We start from the raw sequence: 21407 nt of genomic DNA, 5'->3' as shown, positions 1-21407 counted from the left end.
TTTCAAATTCGGTTTGCTCATACTGTGCATTTATTATTGTGGAATACTCCAGAGGGTGCCCCAGACTTTTCAGCCTGAGAACCCCTGTGCCCAAAAGATGCAGCTTGACTTGCATCTATTTTGAGACTATTTGTGAAGCTGTGCAAATAGACTGTTGATAATTTGGGGGTGGCTCTGTGATGTCTGAATTAACTGTCTTGAAGAGACATCTTCAACCCTCAGATTCATTGTCACTTTACTCAAAATAGCCTATGGTTAGTCTTTACTTAAAAAAAAAAAAAGAAAAATCATTGCATTAGTAACAATATTGATACAAATTTGAAGGCATTTTTCTAAGTAGAATAACTCAAAAAGAACAAATGCAGTGTGACCTCTGTTATCAAAAAAAAAAATCATTGTTCCAAGCATCACTGGACAGTAAGCTATGCTTACACATTCCTGCTACTCACCATGTATTCTCAAAGTTGAAGTCACACTGCCTTCTCATTTTCAGGATCATGTAAATCATTCTTGCCTTAGAATCTTTACAATTGCTGTCCTTTCAACCTCTAATTCCTTTTCTCCAAATATTTTTATGGCTATATTTGTCTAGTTATGTAATGTTTAGTTCATCAAGTACTTAATGAATTTTATTCCTCTAAGAACTTTTATGTTTAAATGTAATTTAATTCCCATGAGTACAAGTCATAAATCTATAGATATGCATTCAAAAGATAACATACTAACCTAATGAAAAAAAAATGCAAGCCTTAATGCTAAAGAATCTACATTCTTCCTTTTTTATTGGGGGGGGGAGGGATAAACCCAACTGTTCTCATAGAGTTTACTCCTGATTCTGTGCACAGAAATCAATCCTGGCAGGCTCAAGGGACCATATGAAATGCTGGGTATCAAACCTGGGTCTGTCCCAGGTCAGTAGAATGCAAGACAAATGCCCTACCACTGTGCTATCTCTTCAGCCCAAATAATCTACATTCTTAACCTTACTTCTACCAATACTGAAAATTGTTTGATATGAAGCAAAACAATGCATTTAATACATTGTATACTTAACAAGAGCACACCTGTCAAGGTAGCTGATTTTAAGGATGGATTCTTATGATATACTCACTTCCTCTGTTCCTTACTGAAATTATGAATCAGATGTGAGCAATGCAAGTCACTGCTTCACTATTTGGGGAGAAAGGAATTTAGTAAAGTTTCAAGTGAACAGGAAAAAAATTTATCATTACGTTAATTTTTATACTGTCTCAATTATAATTTTTAATCTGTGAAACAAATAAATTTACATTTTAACTTCCTTTTCCAGAGCTCACATTTTAAAAATATTTTTAACCTTTTAGCTCTGCTAACCCAATTACACAAGATTCCTTGACAAGAAACACTTTCTGCCTGTTTTAATAAGTATCTATTTTAGAAATAATATGACTTTTTTACATTTTCTTGTCTCTTCTGTTTACAGATCCTAGGAATTATTAAGAAGAATAATTATATAAAAGTACTCCGATTTTCTACTCCTAGTATTTAAGTTTGTTTTATATTTTCAATCTGCTCATTTTAATTTGTTTGTTCTAAGCATATACAATTTTCAAATCTATATATTGAAAAATTAATTTTTTAATAAATGATTTTATTCAGTGGTCTTTACTAGCCCCCCATTTCTTTGTTACTGATTTTGAATGATGAAGGAAATAGCTTTAGGTGGGTAGCCAGACTGTCTGCCTAGTCCATTTGACTTAGCCCCCCTGGTCCCAAGGATCACTAATGTCTAATGCTTCTCTAATTATAGACATGTCTCATTCCAGGGTACTTAGCAGCCTCACCACAGGGAGTAACTCCATTTCCTGACTGGAAGCCTACCTTCATTAGTATAAACTGTACATCATAACTGTATACTTTTACAATAACCCAAGGGATCTGTGGCAATGTGACAGTTTCAGAATTTGAACTCTGAAGACAGATGATAAGGCTTGTTGATTTTTAACTTGAAAACGCTAAAGGAAAACCTGTGAATAGTTTAAAAAAATTTAATGAGTCTGATGAAGAAGATGCAGGAAATGTATTCTAATTAGTCTCTTCATCAGTAGCTTCTTTCCTAATGCAAGAAGAGTAATACTTAATGGTAGTGAAATTTGATTAAGAACTGAGATTTTTGGGAAACAAGTTAGTGAACCTATAAATTTAATTAATCGTCATACGTGATTTACAAATAAAATAACATTGCTCAAATTGAATTAGAATGTTGAGGTACCTATTCAAGTCTTGCCTAGTTCAGATTTTCCTTTTGTCTTTGTTTTCCTTCTTTTTCTCTGCTTTCACTTCTCTATTTCCCTGTCTTTCTCCTCTCCTTCTTGCATCTTTGTCTATCTCTTTCTCCTTTTCCTCATCACATAATTAACTAATTATAGAAAATAGGATGTTTTAAGCATCAGAAAAATTGCCCAAAATACTCAAAGAATCTATTCATAGATTTGTGTATAGGGATGATTTCCAGAGGTGCTCAGTGGATCATCCAATGCTGGGGTTAAAGCCATGACTTACAAACAATAATCATATCCTTATCCCATTGAGCTATTTTTCTTCAGCTCCCAAATTCTCTTTTTAAAGAAAAAAGCTGAGGCTTTTTGTTAATACAATCCCAAGTAATTTATAAATTAGTATCCCAAATGTTCTCTAAGTACTGCAAATTAGGTTGTTTCCATTTCTACAGAAAAAAAAAAAACAACAACAATAAAACATGCATTCAGAAAATCATTAAGTTATTGAGTTCATAAAATTTACACCCTGGCTTTGATTTGGTCTTTTGTTTTATTTAATTGTCTATACTTATTTTGTTTTGTTTTTAAATGTAACCTGTTTGGATTTGTTGTCTGTATATCATATGATGTCTGACGGTTAAGAAGGCATTTTTCCTGCTTCTGTACTTTAAAAAGTTTGGCTTTTTATTATAACAATAATATAACTTTTATGATAATAAATTTTGTTGAGCTTGTACTATGAGGATATATATATATATATTTATCATTTCACTCAATGTTTAAAATAATCCTTCAATTATTATTTTTAGGTTTAGCTATAAAAGAGTTGAGATGGTATAAATTAAACCTACTTCTAAGCTATATAGTTCACTTACATAGCATCATATTTTATTGTAACACTTAACTGAAAATATGCTCTATTTGTATACGTATTGAGTTACCTTTCTGATATCAATGAAATAAGTATAGACAATTAAATAAAACAAAAGACCAAATCAAAGCCAGGGTGAAGTTCTGCCTGACTGATACTGTGCTTGCTATTAATTAAGAATTTATTAAATAGTGATGCAGCAGAGATAATGTAAGGGTAAGCTTCTTGTCTTGTATGTAGATGACTCCATTTCAACTCCCCACACCTTATACATGGCCCCAAGCACTGCCAGAGTGATCCTTTGAGCTTGCAGCCAGGAAGAAGCTCTGCAACAGCAGCCAATTGAATCTTTCCACAGAAAATAATAAATTATTTATTGTTTGATGATTAATTTTAGTTATATTTGACCCAGTCATTCAGTTTTTCAGTTTAAAAATATAATATAGTGGGAAAAAACATAAGAAAGTCTAAAGGTTAACACATAAAACAAAAAAGTGTGAATAAGTCAATAAAATATGATTTTAGTGTTTATATATTGTTCTAGATATTTTACTATTTAGCAGTTAAGTATTTGAGTATGACCTATTTTGTTTATAATGCTTCAAGAAACCGTAATAGTTTACATGCAGGTAGCAAACCAAGAAAAAATAATTTTGTGACACACTAACAAAAAGAATACTATGATATTTTCAATTAAGAACAGGTAGCCATAAAGTCTAAAAATTATTTTAAAAAGAGGTTAATTTTTTCAAATGTTTTCTTGATATAACTTCCAGATAATTAACACACTGTTGTATCTAATGCCATAAACAAGTACAGAATTTACAATGCTAACAGTTCCATAGTTACATGAAAATATTCTACCTGCTGCTAATTTTTACTCACTCAGAAAAGCAACCTATTTTCTAACCTTTATTTTTTTATTATATATATATAATTTTTTTTAATAAGGAAGATATTACTCTTCTAAACTCAAACACATTCAATGCTTAGTATAGTACCTCAAAGATTTATCTTGTTCTTTACAGTAAGTTCTCTGAAAACATTATGACATAATTACAGGATACACAAAAAATTAAATATATCAGCATGATGCAACTACTCAGTACTGCATACAGTGCATTATTATAAGACACCACAAGGACACAATTCTTATAAATTAACATGAATTGTTGTTCTCAGGTTTGTGCTATTTATACCTGTTAGTGATAGCGACCATCAACTTTTTTTTAAGGTTTGGAGACAAAGGAGCACTGTAAAAACAATGTTAATGTGGCAATTATCGTTTGCATGGGCCCACCAAAATATGGGGGTCATGGAAAGGAAAAACTTTGGCCTAAGTCCAAGGAGACCCTACCCCTGAAGTTTCCTGACAGAGACCATTTCTAGGCTCCAGGCAAACCAGTTTGTCAATCCCGGTCTATGTCTGCAGTGTCCATACAGTTATACCTTTCACATTCTGTGCTGTTGATCTCACGCCTCTGCATTGAAGGTCCTGGAATTTGTACATCCCACATTGAAGTCAGGATGGTGCGGAGCAGCGTCTAGTTTTATCTCACAATTAACGAACAATGCAGAAAGAAAGCCCTGTCCAGTACGCAAGTTGTTGTTGTTTAAATCTTCTCGGTGTTAATGGAAGAATCTTTTGAGTAAATCGATGTCAGAGCAGCAGTAGGGTCTTCCCTGGTAGAGGATTGCTTTCAGGTGATGTCGCAAACAACGTTGAATATTTCAGAGATGGCTTCCCTGGTTCAGGGGTGACTGGAAAATGCCCAAACCTCTGAGGCCTGTGCCAGGTCATCATGTCAATGTTCAGGGTTTGTAAGGTTCCATTGCATCACAAGATTAGTGGGTTCCCATCTCTATTAGATAAGAACTTATTTGTATGTATAGTATTTTCCATTTTAATGTGCCCATGCAAATAAGGAATAATGCCACCTGGTGTTATCAGCGCATAAGGAGGCCACAAGTACAGGTCTAACAATCCCCGTGACCTGGTTCAAACATAAGCATTAAACTGAGAAACATTTTCACCAAAATTTCTATTTTCTAACTTTTAAAGCTCAAAGGAATTTTAAAAACACTTAGAAAAAAATATCCTCAATTATGCTGATGAAATGAGAAACGTTAAATTCAGAGTATTATTAGATATGAATTAGAAATCAGTTTTAGAGTCCTAGTGTTCTATTTTTCCCACAGCAAAGTAAAATAGGTGTGTTTGTCAAAGAATTATAACTCCATTAATTTTCTATGTATTTATGTTTGTACTCAACGAAAATCCCACAAATCACACAGTAATCAAACCCTCCCTAATATGTCTTCTCTTGACCTCCAGTAGATGACCTATACATCTCATTTTCAATACCTTCTCATCTTGTTTTCTCCTCTCCTACTGGCCTGTTTATCTTGTAAACACCTGTGCTGGCAATGTACTTAGACACACTCTCATGTGGTACAAAAAAATCAACTATAAAAGGAATCACCACATGCTTCATGAACTGCTTGATCAATTTGGACTTAATTTAAAAGTTATGCCCACATTTTATGATCTATTTTGCTAATTTTTGTACTTATGATCTGCAGTATAGATCTATATTTATATAATTTTTATAATCATGACATTTTTGCTAACTTTTGTACTTTGTTTACATTTTTACACAAGTTTTATAAAATCTATTATGATTTTTAATGCTAGGCATCTTTATGTGTTTATATCTTACTCTCTTATACTCTCAGAGCAAATTACATGGTTTTTAATATTCTATATCATGATTGCCTTTATTTGAAAATCTTTCTATGTTGGTAATTATTTTTAATCTATCTACCCAACTATCAAACTAGCTCTAAAGAGCCATATATTATCCTCTGTTACAGAGACTTACCTTCTGTTAATGGAACATTTTTTGAGTTTTATTTATTTATTTATTTTTATTTAAACTTGATGATTACAATGTTGTTCATACTACAGTATTTTTTCACCAAGTTGCTCATGATTGAGTTACAGTTATACAACATATAACTATCTTCTCACCAGTGTACATTTCCTATCACCAATGTAAAAAATAATGTTTGCTTTGTTATTTGGAGGATACTGTTTTAAGATTTCTATAAATTCTTTACATACAGATACTGTGTATATGGAATTTTTATGTATTATCATTTCTCTGATAATTATTCAGTTTTAAATATTAATCTAACCTCTGTTTTTGTTGATGAACGTTTTTAGTTTGTTTTCTTTCAAATTGTCTATATTGTCAAATTTGATGTGCTCCCTGTATACAAATTATAATTGGGTTATGACTTTGCAGAACATGAAAATATTTTCTCTTTTCCTGGTCTTCTTGAGTTTCTTAAGGGGTTTCTTGTCATTCTAGCTATACAAAATAGACTCAAGAATAAAAAATATGCTCTGGAACACCCTTTGTAAGAAAATGTCTTAATATTACATTAAGATGTTTGCCAAAAAAAGTTAATTAACAAGGTGTTTGTGGGCTGGAGAAATAGCATGGAGGTAGGGCATTTGCCTTGCATGCAGAAGGACGGTGGTTAGAATCCCAGCATCCCATATGGTTCCCTGAACCTGCCAGGAGTGATTTCTGAGTGTAGAGCCAGGAGTAACCCCTGAGCACTGCCAGGCATGACCCAAAAACCAAAAAAAAAAAAAAAAAAAGAACTGTTAATTTTCTATTTAAAATGTTTACCTTTTTTCTGTTATATACATTTTTTTCTTCTTAAATACAGTTTTGAATATTCTCATTTTCGAATTTAATGCATGGAGATCTTTTTTAATGTTTTAAATAATGTTTGCTTTACTTTGCTAATTATGAAGTCCCATTATCTTGATGTCATATTTACCTGCACTGCCTTTCCTCATTCATGTTGAAAATTTCTCGATTATACTATGATAAATGGTCTGTGATCAAAACCTGGACATCTGAAGAACTGTAATATAGCATTGGGACTCTAACTTACTTGGTTTTTGTAGGCCTTCCCTGACAGAACTATAGTAAAGGGAGAATAAACACTAGTCTTACTGCCAGGTGGATTCCAAACATGTTTCCCATATAGTCTCTTTAAACACACAGGAGCTCTACTTATTACTGCTAGTTGGAGTTGAGGCTTCTGAACTTCCTGGTACGTTTTTGTTAGAATCTCCCACGTAGAAGAATCAGAAGTACCTCATTTATTATCCCATATCTTCTACTGACAATATGGGGTCAAGGCATCCTCTGGGCAGTGGTGAACTTTGTGGCTTTCTGACACTACCATGGAAGCACTTCGTTATTGCAAGAGATGTTTGAAACACAGAGTGCTTATGTGGTCCTCCACTGACATATTAGTATTCTATAAGAATTAAAGTCTTGGAATGCTATGATATACTTTAGGATACTACTTTGATAGGGATATTTAACAATTTTATTAAAAATTGAAAAGATTGATGTCTAGACTGTTTCTTGGCTTTAAATATTGATAGACAGGAGTAGAATATCTACTTAAGTTTTAAAAATAATTTGTTTATTTAAACACCGTGTTTATACACGTAATTGTAGTTGTGTTTCAGTCATAACAAGAACACCCCCCTTCACCATGCAACCTTCCCATCACCAATACCCCCATATCTTCCTTCCTGTATTCAAGACAGGCTTTCTACAAAGAAATAACTATGCTGAATACTGTCATAACAATATCAGTGAGCGAGGTATGTACTTAATTTTTATTTCCGTGATTGCAGAGTAGTAATTGTTTAAACGTCCTTTTCTACTATGTTTCCCACTCTAGATACTTTGGCTCAGACAATGGACATTTGTTATTGTTTCTTTCTTTTCTTTTCTCTTTCTCCTTTCTTTTACTTTCTTTCTTCCTTCCTTCTTTCTTTCTTTCTTTCTTTCTTTCTTTCTTTCTTTCTTTCTTTCTTTCTTTCTTTCTTTCTTTCTTTCTTTCTTTCTTTCTTTCTTTCTTTCTTTCTTTCTTTCTTTCTTTCTTTCTTTCTTTCTTTCTTTCTTTCTTTCTTTCTTTCTTTCTTTCTTTCTTTCTTTCTTTCTTTCTTTCTTTCTTTCTTTCTTTCTTTCTTTCTTTCTTTCTTTCTTTCTTTCTTTCTTTCTTTCTTTCTTTCTTTCTTCTTCCTTCCTTCCTTCCTTCCTTCCTTCCTTCCTTCCCCCCTCCCCCCTCCCTCCCTCCCTCCCTCCCTACTTCCTTCCTTCCTTCCTTCCTTCTTTCCTCCCTCCCTCCTTCCCTCCCTCCCTCCCTCCCTTCCTTCTTTCCTCCCTCCCTCCCTCCCTCCCTCCCTCCCTCCCTCCCTCCCTCCCTCCCTTCCTTCCTTCCTTCCTTCCTTCCTTCCTTCCTTCCTTCCTTCCTTCCTTCCTTCCTTCCTTCCTTCCTTCCTTCCTTCCTTCCTCCCTCCCTCCCTCCTTCCTTCCTTCCTTCCTTTATTATTTTTTATTTTTTGTATTTTTGGGGCCACACCCAGGTATTCTCAAGAGTTACTACTGGCTATGCACTCAGAAATTGCTCCTGGCTTTGGGGACCATATCAGATGCTGAGATCGAACCAAGCTGTGTCCTGGGTCTGACACTTGCAAGGAAAAAAATGTTCAGCTGTGTATCGCTCCACCCCTCAGACAATTGACTTTTGAGCAGCTATACCCATATAGTTTTTGGTCTATACTCATTTTCTTTTGAGTGTTTATTGTTCTCTAGTACCCTAAAGACTTTATATATAAGAAAAAAAGAAAACTCAGACTATTTCATATTTATACTGTGGTCCCAATTTTTCTCATTAGTTGTCTACTTGTTTCTCAATATTTTAGATATAAAATTGAATTTATGATTTATTTTTAATTTATACTTTTGTTTATAATATTTGTCTCTCAATATTTAGATATATATTGAATTTATGCTATTTGTAATTTACACTTTTGTTTATATATTCTTGTTCACATTTATAAATTCATATATAATGTACAAAATTTTTAGCTACACTTACCAGAAAAAACATACAAAGTACATATTTTCCAACGTTTTGATACATAAGACTAACATTTACATTTTAGTATTTCAAACATTTTAGAGAAATTCCATGACTTTTAGCTGTGACATTATAATAACAATAATTATATATATGAAATTGGCCTTAGGAAAATTTTTATTACGATCTCTTACTACTATACCAAAAAAGCACTCTAAAATAGAAACTGGGGCCAGAGCGGTGGTGCAGGCAGTAAGGCATCTGCCTTGCCTGTGCTACCCTAAGACAGACTATGGTTCGATCTCCCTTCATCCCACATGGTCCCCCAAGCCAGGAGTAATTTCTGAGCTCATAGCCAGGGGTAACTCTGAGTGTAACCAGGTGTGGCCCCAAAACCAAAATAAATGAATAAATAAATAAATAAATAAATAAATGAATAAAATAGAAACTAAGAGAGTAAGTGACATTTTTTTTTCTTAATTTTTTTTCTGGTTTTGAGACATACCTAATATTCTCTGTGCTTACTCCTGATTTGGTGCTCAGGGGTAACCCCTGATACAGTGGTCCTCAAACTATAGCCCGCGGGCCACATATTGTATTTGTATTTGTTTTGTTTCTTCATTGCAAAATAAGATATATGCAGTGTGCATAAGAATTTGTTCATAAGTTTTGTTTTTACTATAGTCAGACCCTCCAATGATCTGAGGGACAGTGAACTGGCCCCCTGTTTAAAAAGTTTGAGGACCCCTGCAGAAGGTGCTCAAGTGATGTAGTTAATTCTTTCAATAACCAAATATTTATAATGCTATACCAATGTATAACATACAATGAACTGTACATTTTGGACCATATTTTATCTTTGTTAATTTCTTTGTCTTTTTAATTTCTGTTTTAAAAGTTTGTTAAGTTCTGAGATTTTATTAAATGAAATTATAAGGATTTTTATATATAAACTATAAGAATTTTTATGCTCTTTTTTTTTTGTTTGTTTTGTTTTGTTTTTTTGGCCACATCCGGCGGTGCTCAGGGGTTACACCTGGCTGTCCGCTCAGAAATAGCTCCTGGCAGGCATGGGGGACCATATGAGACACCGGGATTCGAACCAACCACCTTTGGTCCTGGATCGGCTGCTTGCAAGGCAAATGCCACTGTGCTATCTCTCTGGGCCCAATGCTCTTTATTTTTAATTCTATCTTCATTTTTAAAAATAAGCACTCTCCACATATTCTTTATATATTCCATTCTCATTGTTTTGTCTTCATATTTTCTTATTCTTCAAGACCTAACCAAATATCCTATCTTCTCCAATTAAAATTCTGCTTGTATTGTTTTGTACATTGTAATTAATTTTCTTTCACTCATTTTTATTTATTTCAGTGTGTTTGATTTTGGATTTGGACCCATATATAGTAGTGTCCAGGGACTTTCTGATTTAATTTCTAGAGAATGATATGGTTCCAGGATTATATGTAAAACTCAGATATTTACCTCCAAAGCATGTGCTCCTACCCTTCAAGTCTTCTCAATAGTATTTCATTAAATTTTAAAGCATTTTTTTGGGGGGTCACACCCGGCAGCACTCAGGGGTTACTTCTGGCTCTATGCTCAGAAGTCACTCCTGGCAAGCTCAGGGGACCATATGGGATGCTGGGAATCGAATCACCGTCCTTCTGCATGCCAGGCAAATGCCCTACCTCCATGCTATCTCTCCAGCCCCAAAGCAATTTTTATATGATTTTATGTATACTATTGCACAAGCTACACCAGGTATAAAAATTTAAAATAATTTTCTAGTATTTCTCAAGTTTCTTTGGATGACTGTGTTCAATTGAATAATTCTCACTTGAGGTGTCAGTAAAAAGTCATCTTGATTCTTGCTAATTCAGTGAATAACAATAGTTTTAAACAAGCTATTTAAAAAGATGAAAGGAAAGACATAAAAAAGAAATGACTTATATATAAATATAAATAACAGAATAATATTCATATGTAATTTATATGTCTTAGATCTATTGAACCAATCTAAAATTAATGACAAAATAATGACTAGATATTTAATATTAAAGAATCATTATGTTTCATTATGAATGGCATAATAAAGTATGATTTGACTATGCATCCATATATTTAATATTAATATAATTTTTGAGATACATAACTATTTATGCCTATGGAAATGATGATACGTATTAAGCATAGAATCTCCAGTGTGTATTATGTAATGTGGGACAGGTAGTGGATATTTAGCTTATTATCATTTTATCCCTACTCTAAAGAAATGTTTGAAAATTTTATATATATTTAACTGTCCCTGAAAAATTGTTTGGAGCATATATCAGAAAGATTTTATGTTATTTTAGTGTCACATTTTCAAAAATAACTATGTAGATTAGACTATGTAGTCATTATACTTCACACAAGATATAATGTCAATAGGAAAACACAATTTTAAGAAGATTATAAAAGTAATAATTTCATAAAAAAAGTTTGACTCAAACCTTTATGAAGCAGATTTCGTGTATGTGTAATATTGCAATCTTAATAGAAGCACACCCTCTGCTGTTTTGACAAGAAATCTCACCTCATGTGAGGGAATCATCATGTCCTGGATTTTCCAGTTACCAAGCACAGAAACCAGAATATAATTATAAGTATGACTATAATAACAATGATAATTTTCTCATGTCTGAAACCTTTCTGTAAATAGACTGTGATGTCTTGATTGATCATTGGGATTCTTTACCAAGTTCTAAACTTTCTAAGTCTCACAAATGGATTTAATATTTTTCACTTGAAAAATATTTTTTTCCAGTAAGAATTTTTTAATTTTCTAATTTTTTGTAATAGTTTTTTTTTAGTGTTTGAGTAGATGTTGAGGGGCTTCTCCTGACTCTTCACATAGAAATCACTCCTAGGAATGCTTGGAGATCAAATCCAGCCAGGTTGGCTGCATGGAGGGTAAGTTGTCTACCTTCTGTACTCTTGTTCTGTCGATTTCTTTTAAAGTAAAAGGTATCTGGTAGGAACTTTGAACTTTAGGTCTAATTCTTTTTATTTATTTATTTATTTATTTATTTATTTATTTATTTATTGGTGTTTGTTTTTTGGACCACACCCAGTGACGTTCAGGGGTTACTCCTGGCTATGTGCTCAGAAATTGCTCCTGGTTTGGGAGATCATATGGAACACCGGAGACTGAACCAAGCTCCATCTTGAGTTAGCTGCGTGCAAGGCAAAAGCTCTACTACTGCGCTACCACTCTGGCCTAGACCTAATTCTTTTTTTTTTTAAAGGTATATATTTAATCTCTAAGCCTTTGAAAATTTACTCATAATTTGAGAGATGTGACTTAAGGATTCTTCAGTGAGTTTTGTAATTATGAACACTAGATTTCAAAATAATCTTTTAAGTTGGTTTCAATATATAAAGCAGAATAGGATTGCTGGGCCTGGAGAGAATAACACAGCGGCGTTTGCTTTGCAAGCAGCCGATCCAGGACCAAAGGTGGATGGTTCGAATCCCAGTGTCTCATATGGTCCCCCGTGCCTGCCAGGAGCTATTTCTGAGCAGACAGCCAGGAGTAACCCCTGAGCACAGCCGGGTGTGGCCCAAAAACAAAAACAAAAATAAATAAAAATAAAAAGAATAGGATTGCTATGGCTTAAAGTTGTCAAAGCAAAGATCTGAATTCTCAAACAAGTCCAATACCTGTCTTAGTAAATAAAAGTCTGTAAGTACACACCATTTTCAATCCTTCATAGCTGAAACGTAAAAATAAATAATTTTGCTTATCTAGGGACTATCAGATACTGGAGAATATTCACAGAAAGGATCCAAATATGCTTAGATACATTTAATTCTTGGACTGAAAGTTTCTGGACTTCAGTATGAGAAAATGTGAAAAAAAAAACACATTGTCGAGTCCCGTATTAAAGTGATAGAGCAGGTGTGTGAAAAAGCTGCTGACCAGTGGATCTTTGCTGGCACACTTTATAGACAGTAGCTTAGCTTGACGTCCACAATTATAAAGTCTTATGAGCAGATTATTGTTTAAAGTGCCTGCTGGATGGATTCATTCCTAATCTGTGGCTAAGATACTCTCTTGCTTTATTCTAGTAATTACTATCTTCATTTTCATCACCAACTCTTGTTTTCTTTCCAAAAATTGTGAAAAGGGAATTATTTTAAGCTTCCCCCTTTTATGTTGAAGTATGACTTACAATACCATTAATAATAGTTATTTATATTTTGTTCCAACAATATCCATCATTAGAGACCATGCCTCCTTCTACCAATATCCCAAGGAACTCTCCAACTTCCTCATTTCAGGTAAGCATAACTTTTTGTGATATCAAAAGTAGAGATAAGGAAATACTAAAAAAAAAAACCCACAAAATACTCATTTCAATATCTTTGAACAACATAAATGCAAATTATATATACATATATGTATCTAACACATAATAGATATATATATGTACGTATATAAAATATATATAAATATATTTATATGTATATATATACATCATCTTAACAGATCAAATTCAACAATATGTTAAATCAAAAATACATCATGACCAAATGAGTTTTAACCTAGGAAGACAAAGATTGTTCAACACACACAGTTCAGTAATAGAAAAAGAATGGATTAATGCAAAATATGCTCGAGGCATCTATGATATATAGATATAAGATATATATTGATCTATACTTTACATGAATCAAATACTTGACAAGTAAACAACACATTTAAAAAATACATATTTTGTTTTTTTTTTGCCTTTTTTAAATACATATTTTAAAAGGTAGAGAGAGATTATCATTAAAAAGAGATTTTTAATTAAATCCTAGTTGCAAAAATTACATATCAAAACCCACAGAATGTGGGGCCTGAATGACAGTACAGCACTAGGGCATTTGCTTGCACATGGTTGAACTAGGACAGTTCTCTATTCAATCTCTGGCATCCCATATGTTCCCCCCATGCTAGGAGTGATTTCTGAGCACATAGTCAGGAGTAAATGCTGAGCATCACCGGGTATGGCTCCAAAACAAAACAAAACAAAAAACAAAACTAAACAAACAAAGAAATAACAAATCCACAGAATGAAGCCTAAGCTATCTAAAATTATAATTCTATAAATATATAAGAAAAGAATAACAATTAAAAATTAATAATATATATGGACAACTAAGAAAAAACTATGAAAAGAACAGTAAATTTATCCCCTCAAAAGATGTATTATTTCAAAGAATCATATAAGAAGATAGAAATTGAACTTTTTGTATAGGCTGAAAGATCATCCCCCAAAGCTTGCTTTTGAGAAGATTAATTTCATTGTAAAATTCCAGTAAGATTAAGAGAAAATGGGGAGCCAGAAGTTAGGGGGTTAGGAGATTTAACAGGGGGTTACAACTTTTCCTTGCATAAGGCTGATCTGGGTTAGATCCCTCATATTCCATAATGTCCTCTGAGTACAGAAGGAGTGATCCCTACCCTTCACAGGATTTAGCTCAATAATAAATGAGTAAATAAATGAAAGTAGGGAGAAAATGCAGTAATCTCAGAAAATATTGAGGAATCTGCTTCAGATCATATCTAAATGAGAAAACTAATAAGAGTTATTTTGTGGACAACTTTCTAGCAATTAATTCATAACACATAGAAAACCATCCCATTCACTGAAAAAAAGCCCAATTTACCAAAGCTATTTCATATACAAAGTAGATATCAATAGTGTTAAATCTTAAATAAATTTAATTGAAAATTAAAAATCTTTCTGAAAAATCATACTGTCAAGAAGTTTCATGGGTAAATTTATTTAACATTAATGTATGATTTTATACAAATATTTTCAGGGAATAGGGATCTTGAAGACACAACATATATATTACTCATCAGAGTATAGTTTTTGTTATTGTTTTATCATTGATAATTATGAGTGATTAAGACTGAACTATAAATTAAGATAACTTTTGTTCTTGAATCAAATTTTGAGAAGCAGGCATTAATGATGGTAACTAATATAGATACATCTCAATTTTTCTTATTCGTCATAAAAAAGCAAAGCCAATATTTACTTAATAGAAAAAAATGAATACTATTTTGTTTGTTTGTTTTCTTGATTTTGGGCCACAGCTGGTGACGCTCAGGGGTTACTCCTGGCAATGCGCTCAGAAATCACTCCTGGCTTGGGGACCAAATGGACTCTGGAGGGTCAAATCCCCGTCCATCCTGGGTCAGCTGCATACAATGCAAAGGCCCTACTACTGCACCATCGCTCAGGCCCCTAAAATGAATAAAGTTTTAAAGAAGACTCTCAGTCCAACTACTCAGAAGAAATGAATAGATGATCTTGCCTCTTCAGAAAAGGAACTCGCAAACAGCCAAACCAGTATGAGAACAATCGACATCGTTCCACTTGCCATTCTTCAGGAATGACACACAGTTTTCCCCAGAATTATCATTGTTGGGCTCACCATCATTCCAGTTTTGGTAGGTAAGTGTCCTTCCTCTTAGATCCACAAATTGACCTTCATTCTTCTCATCTGTGAGGCCCAGGATGGCCTCTCCATTGACTATTTTTTTGATGGCTTCATTCTCTTCAGCATTTGTGGGGACAGCCACAGAACCTTGGAAATTTCCACACATTTCTTTGGCTTGGTCTAAATTCATCAGATCACCTTTGGTCATGAAGAGCTTCTTTCCAGCATTTGCCCCCAGAGCAAATAATAACACTAAAATGAAAAATTTTATAATATTACCATATATTTAAGAAAAATCAGTTGGTTTTTGTTTTGTTTGTTTTTGTTTAGTGGCCACATCTGGCAAGAATTACTCCTGGCAGTGCTCAGGATACCTCATGAGATGCCAAAGATCAAAACTAGCTAGGCAGCATGCAAAGAAAAGACCTTATCTATATCCACTGTAGTATCTGACCAGCCCAGAGAGATTTCTTTTTTTTTTTTTTTTTTTTTTTGTTTTGTTTTGTTTTGTTTTGTTTTTGGGTCACACCTGGCAGTGCTCAGGGGTTATTCCTGGCTCCAGGCTCAGAAATTGCTCCTGGCAGGCACAGGGGACCATATGGGGCGCCGGGATTCGAACCGATGACCTCCTGCATGAAAGGCAAACGCCTTACCTCCATGCTATCTCTCCGGCCCCCCAGAGAGATTTCTTAATAAAGGTTTATCATGAAAAATTGTCTCGCAAAATATAGTATGTCGAGTAAAATTTGAAATTCAGGTAAATATATATATGTGTATATATGTATGTTTATATGTTATATACACATATAAAAAGCAATTATACACATATAAGTATATATGTGTATATATATTCAATTTAAGTAATATATCAATAGAAAGTGTGATGCTGGGGCCTAGCAATAGCACAGCAGTAGGATGTTTGCCTTGCACACTGCTGACCCAAGACAGACCTGGGTTCTATCCTTGGCGACCCATATGGTCCCCCAATCCAGGAGTGATTTCTGAGTTCATAGCCAGGAGTAACCCCTGATCGTCACCAGGTGTGGCCCCAAAACAAACAAACAAAAATGTGATCCTGGATGGAGAAGGAGGGTTAAGATAGGGAAGGAACCACTAGGACAATGGTGCAGGGGGAAAGTGTCTGCTATGGAGACAAGGCTGGTAGTAGGAGGGGAAACTGTACATTGATGAAGGGTAGTGGACAGTGGTAAAGTGATTCATGTTGGAATATTGTGTCCCTCAAACTTAATATAATCTTTTATCTTTGTAATTCATAGTTGTTTAATAAAAATGTTTAGTTTAATATACCAGAAACACACTTAAATGAGTGTTTTTTTAATTTGTTAAATATGTCAAATCTGAATATGTTAAATCTGAAGAAGGAAGAGATAGCTGAGAACAAAGGCCTTTATTTCTTTTAGGTTTTGCCCCAATATTAACTAGAAAATAAACAAAAACACCTGTACGCATTTGCCTGGACTGGAATAGCTCATATGCTGTTTCAATAACAAAATAATAAAGGGACATAAGTCAATTTTTCAATGACTACAGAGTATCTGGTATAAATACACTGTTTCTGGAGTCAGGCAGATTCCATTTATAAACTACTTCTGCCATGTACCAGTTCTGTGTTTTATTTTTAATAGAATATTCTTTACCTATATTCTGTGAAAAGATTATTGTGAGAATTTCATTCTCTAGTACAAGAAACACCTAATAAAGTACCAAAAGCTATATGCCTTTAATAAATATTTCTTTTTTTTTTTTTTTTTTTTTTTGGTTTTTGGGTCACACCTGGCAGTGCTCAGGGGTTATTCCTGGCTCCAGGCTCAGAAATTGCTCCTGGCAGGCACAGGGGACCATATGGGGTGCCGGGATTCGAACCGATGACCTCCTGCATGAAAGGCAAACGCCTTACCTCCATGCTATCTCTCCGGCCCCTAATAAATATTTCTTACTGCCATCTTTTAAACATTATATTGTCTAGGGGCTTGGAAAATCATATAGTGGACAGAGTTAGAATTGCATGCAGCTGACCTGAGTTTGATCTTTGGCACCCCATATGTTTCTCTGAATTCTACTAGGAGTGATGCCTGAGTGCAATGTAAGGAGTAAGTACTAAATAGCACTAGGTTTGGTCTCCAAAACAAACAAATCAAATAATGAAACAAACAAAAAAACACTCATGAACTGTCTTGAAATCAGGAAATAAGGCTTAACATTTTATTATTATTTTTTTTTGGTTTTTGGGTCACACCTGGCAGCATTCAGGGGTAGTTACTCCTGGCTCTACGCTCAGAAATCACTCCTGGCAGACTTGGGGGACCATATGCAATGTCGGGATTTGAAGCACAGTCCTTCTGCATGCGAGGCAACCACCTTACCTCCATGCTATCTCTCCTGCCACAAGGCTTACCATTTTTGATGCGATCCAATTGATCTTGTAAAACTTTCTTTTCTGAAATTGTTAGTCCACATTCATCAGCTAAAAATTGAAACAAGTGAAAATTAACCATTAGAAAAATATCAGAACTATATGAAGTTGGGTAATCCTTATTGCCAGGGCATACCTAAGCTTTTAGGGGAGCTCAGCCCATCAGATGTATCCTCAGATTTTCCTGGTGGGTAGAACTAATTTAACCCCCATCAGGTTCCTCAAAAGGCCCACTGTGGACGCCTTTTTCCCCTGAGTGGATGGTTGAGGAATTTCCAAAGAGATGCTTGGCATTACATTTTCAGCCAGTATTTGACTATCTCTCCTTTGTATATATCAGGCAAAATAATGGTCTCTATCAAATAATTTGGCTCAGAAATTCCAGCACCAAAATTTGAGAACCCATCTTCTGGATAATAGCCAGCCCTAAAAGCAAAGACAATACTTTTTCTCTCTTTTTCAAATATGTCATTGCAGCTGCTTTTTCTGGTAATCAAGGGCATAACCAGAATGCAGATCCTGTCTATTGACTATTGACCCGCCTTTAGAAATAGGGAAACTCATTTTTGGGGATTTGGCTCCTCCCTTTACTTAACCTCTAAACCAATAGAGTTCAGTCTAATAAAGATCAAGTTCCTAGATATTTTCTACTCCCTCCTAATCCTAATTTTGCATTTAAAGTAAGCTTGCAAAGAGCTTCCTTGAGTTGTGACCTTCTCTTTTGAAAGCTAGAATTTTTACAGTCACACCCATAGCTTTAGGTATTGTTACTGTTGTTCTATGCTTTGTGATTACAATTATTCTTCACCTGTGGCTAATTTTACCCCTATAAATTTCACTGCTCAAAAACTTAAACTTTTCCCACTCCTACCAGAAAGGAGTTGACCCACATTCTCTATGTGTGGTTTCAATATTTCATATTTCATATTCGAACGCTCATGTTACCCGTTCCTCTCGTGAAAGGACTCCATCCCACTAGGATTGCTGAGACGCAAGACACCTGCAGCACCTTATTATAGTAAAAGAAATCAGGGTTTACACTGCTACTTGGCATATTTTATATTCAAAAGAAAATTATAAATACTGAGAATCAAAAGGAAATATAAGTATTTTATTTCTTCCCAGCCCAAAAATACTCTCATTTTTAATTATGCACATAGCACAGCTTCATAAATATGAACATTTATATTCTATTAACTAACATTAAACAACTAAAAATTTTTATATTAATATTTTATATTATATTTATATATATTTATATATATATAAATTTATATATATTTATATATTTACATTAATATTTTATATTTAGATAACGAATCTTTGCAAATTATTGTAAGTTCCTAAATACTGACTAAAAAGATAATATTTTGATTGGGGGGAGGTTTTGATTTTATTGGCTTATTTTCTTTTATTGTCTGTTTTTATTCATTTTTTTTCTGTTAATAACTAGTTGTGAACTGACCATATTACAAGAAAGGAGAAAATGAGACAAATCATGACAAATGGTTTCAGAGTATTATTTCTCTCATTAAGGAATGAAATCCACTTGTTTGTCCCTTTCAAACAAGTGGAATGGAGATAAACCAATGGGACTTTATTAAGCTGAGCAGCTTCTACACCTCAAAGGAAATAGTGACTAAGATAAAAAGGCCACTCACAGAATGGGAGCAACTATTCATCCCCCCCCCCAAAAAGGGGGTTAATCTATGCTATACAGGTACTGATAGAACTTAACAAGGAAAAAACATCTAACCTCATTTAAAAATGGGGAATATGGGGAGTAGGAAGAAAAATGGAGTATGGTGCAGGGAACTCCATACAAATCCTCCAGGAGCTAATGCAATGAAGCAACTTGTTTATTGCAGGGTATGTTAGGGCCTTGACACAGAAGCCTGGCCAATTGGAAACATAGACTTTTCCACATGTGGAAAGTTTAAACAAAGGAAAGTGATGGTCTTTATTGGTCACAAGACCATCCTGTACAGTATTTCAAGCTGGCTGACATGATTTAAGGGAGGGCAAGCTGTGGGCCTTGTTACAAGAAGCCAGGGGGTCAACCCTGTAAAGCTCCCCTTTAGAGAGGTGAGCTGTATATTACACAGTACTACTATTAAGAACTCATTTTGGGGTGCAGGTAAGAATCCTCCTTATCTGGGTAGCTGCTTGTAACAAGGCCTGTCCTGCATTTGCCCTATTGCCACATAATACTAAATTATTTAATCTGAAAGAAAATATGAGGTCAGCATTTTCAGGGGTGATTGATAATAGGATGGTCTCACAGTATTCTTCATATATAATCTAGCACTCTTTTGAGTGAACTGAACCTCTAAGTAACCTGAAGAAGGATAAGTAAGAAGAGTTTGGATCTTCCTGGAGGCAGCAAGCAAAGAGACATCTTTTACCTGGTATTCAAAGTCCCAGAGCTTTGTTTGCCTTCAGTGTAGACCTCATTGATTTAGGAGACTTACCTGCACAATTTCCTGTATCTCCTTTTGAGCCTTTTGGTCCTGGAAACCCAGAGGCCCCTGGTTCTCCTACCATTCCCCAAGGTCCAGGAGGACCCGGCATGCCTCTTTTCCCTACACCTGTTGAACAATAACAACAACAACAAAAACATGACACATTATGTCTATCCTTGTTCTATTGATACTTGTTAGTCACTTCACAGAAGAAAAAAGACTTTGACCAATATTAAACATTTCTAACAACCTCCTATACATTTCTAACAACCTCCTATATTATCCTGTTTCATGATACAAATTACCCTGAGGACCAATTCCCTGAACAGACAAGTTACCCCTCTATCACCAAAGCCCATGACAGTCGGGGATGCTAAAAGGGCAAATGTTAAGTTATATTTCAAATTTCTGTTTTGAATTATAATAGAAAGAAATCAAATCTATTCAGATAGGACATTTTTTCTTTCTAACTTCAGGCGGTTTCCTCTGATAAGTAAAGGGTTACAGAAATAGAAAAGTTCACTATACCTGGTTCTCCCTTTTCTCCCTTAGGACCATCAGGCCCATCTCTGCCAGGTAAACCATTGATGCCAGGAGAACCACAGACTGTGACAGGACAAGAGTTTATGGCCTCAGAACCTTCAGTTGCTGAGCAAAACAATGCCACCATACTCAGAAGAAGGAGGAGAGTTGGAAACATCATTGTCAGCTTGGGGGGAGGTGGACAGTCAAAAAAGATTATTTTACTTTGAGGTTGGAGCATTAGCACAGTTGCCAGAGCATTTGTATTCCATGTGACTGATCAGTTTTTAACTCCCACCATTTTATATGGTCCCAGAAGCATCACCATGAGTAATTCCTGAGTACAGAGCTAGCAATAACCCCTGAGCATCCCTGGGTGTGACCTCAAGATAAAAAAACAAAAAAGATCC

General features: G+C 34.5%; 1 protein-coding gene across 1 annotated transcript; it reads right to left on the bottom strand.

Annotated features, from left to right (window-relative positions):
* Nucleotides 1-15436: 15436 nt before the first annotated feature.
* Nucleotides 15437-21178, bottom strand: LOC125995017 (mannose-binding protein C-like). The gene is made up of 4 exons (XM_049764562.1): nucleotides 21004-21178; nucleotides 20485-20601; nucleotides 17996-18064; nucleotides 15437-15831 (listed from the first exon to the last, which is right to left on the bottom strand). The coding sequence occupies exons 1-4, from the start codon at nucleotides 21176-21178 to the stop codon at nucleotides 15458-15460; spliced, it is 735 nt and encodes a 244-aa protein (XP_049620519.1). The 3' UTR covers nucleotides 15437-15457.
* Between the last annotated feature and the right edge of the window lie 229 nt (nucleotides 21179-21407).

This window comes from Suncus etruscus, chromosome 17, assembly GCF_024139225.1.
Source record: "Suncus etruscus isolate mSunEtr1 chromosome 17, mSunEtr1.pri.cur, whole genome shotgun sequence".
Classification (NCBI taxonomy): Eukaryota; Metazoa; Chordata; class Mammalia; order Eulipotyphla; family Soricidae; genus Suncus; species Suncus etruscus.
Note: the sequence above shows the minus strand (reverse complement) of the source record. Positions and strands in the feature narration are given on the sequence as shown.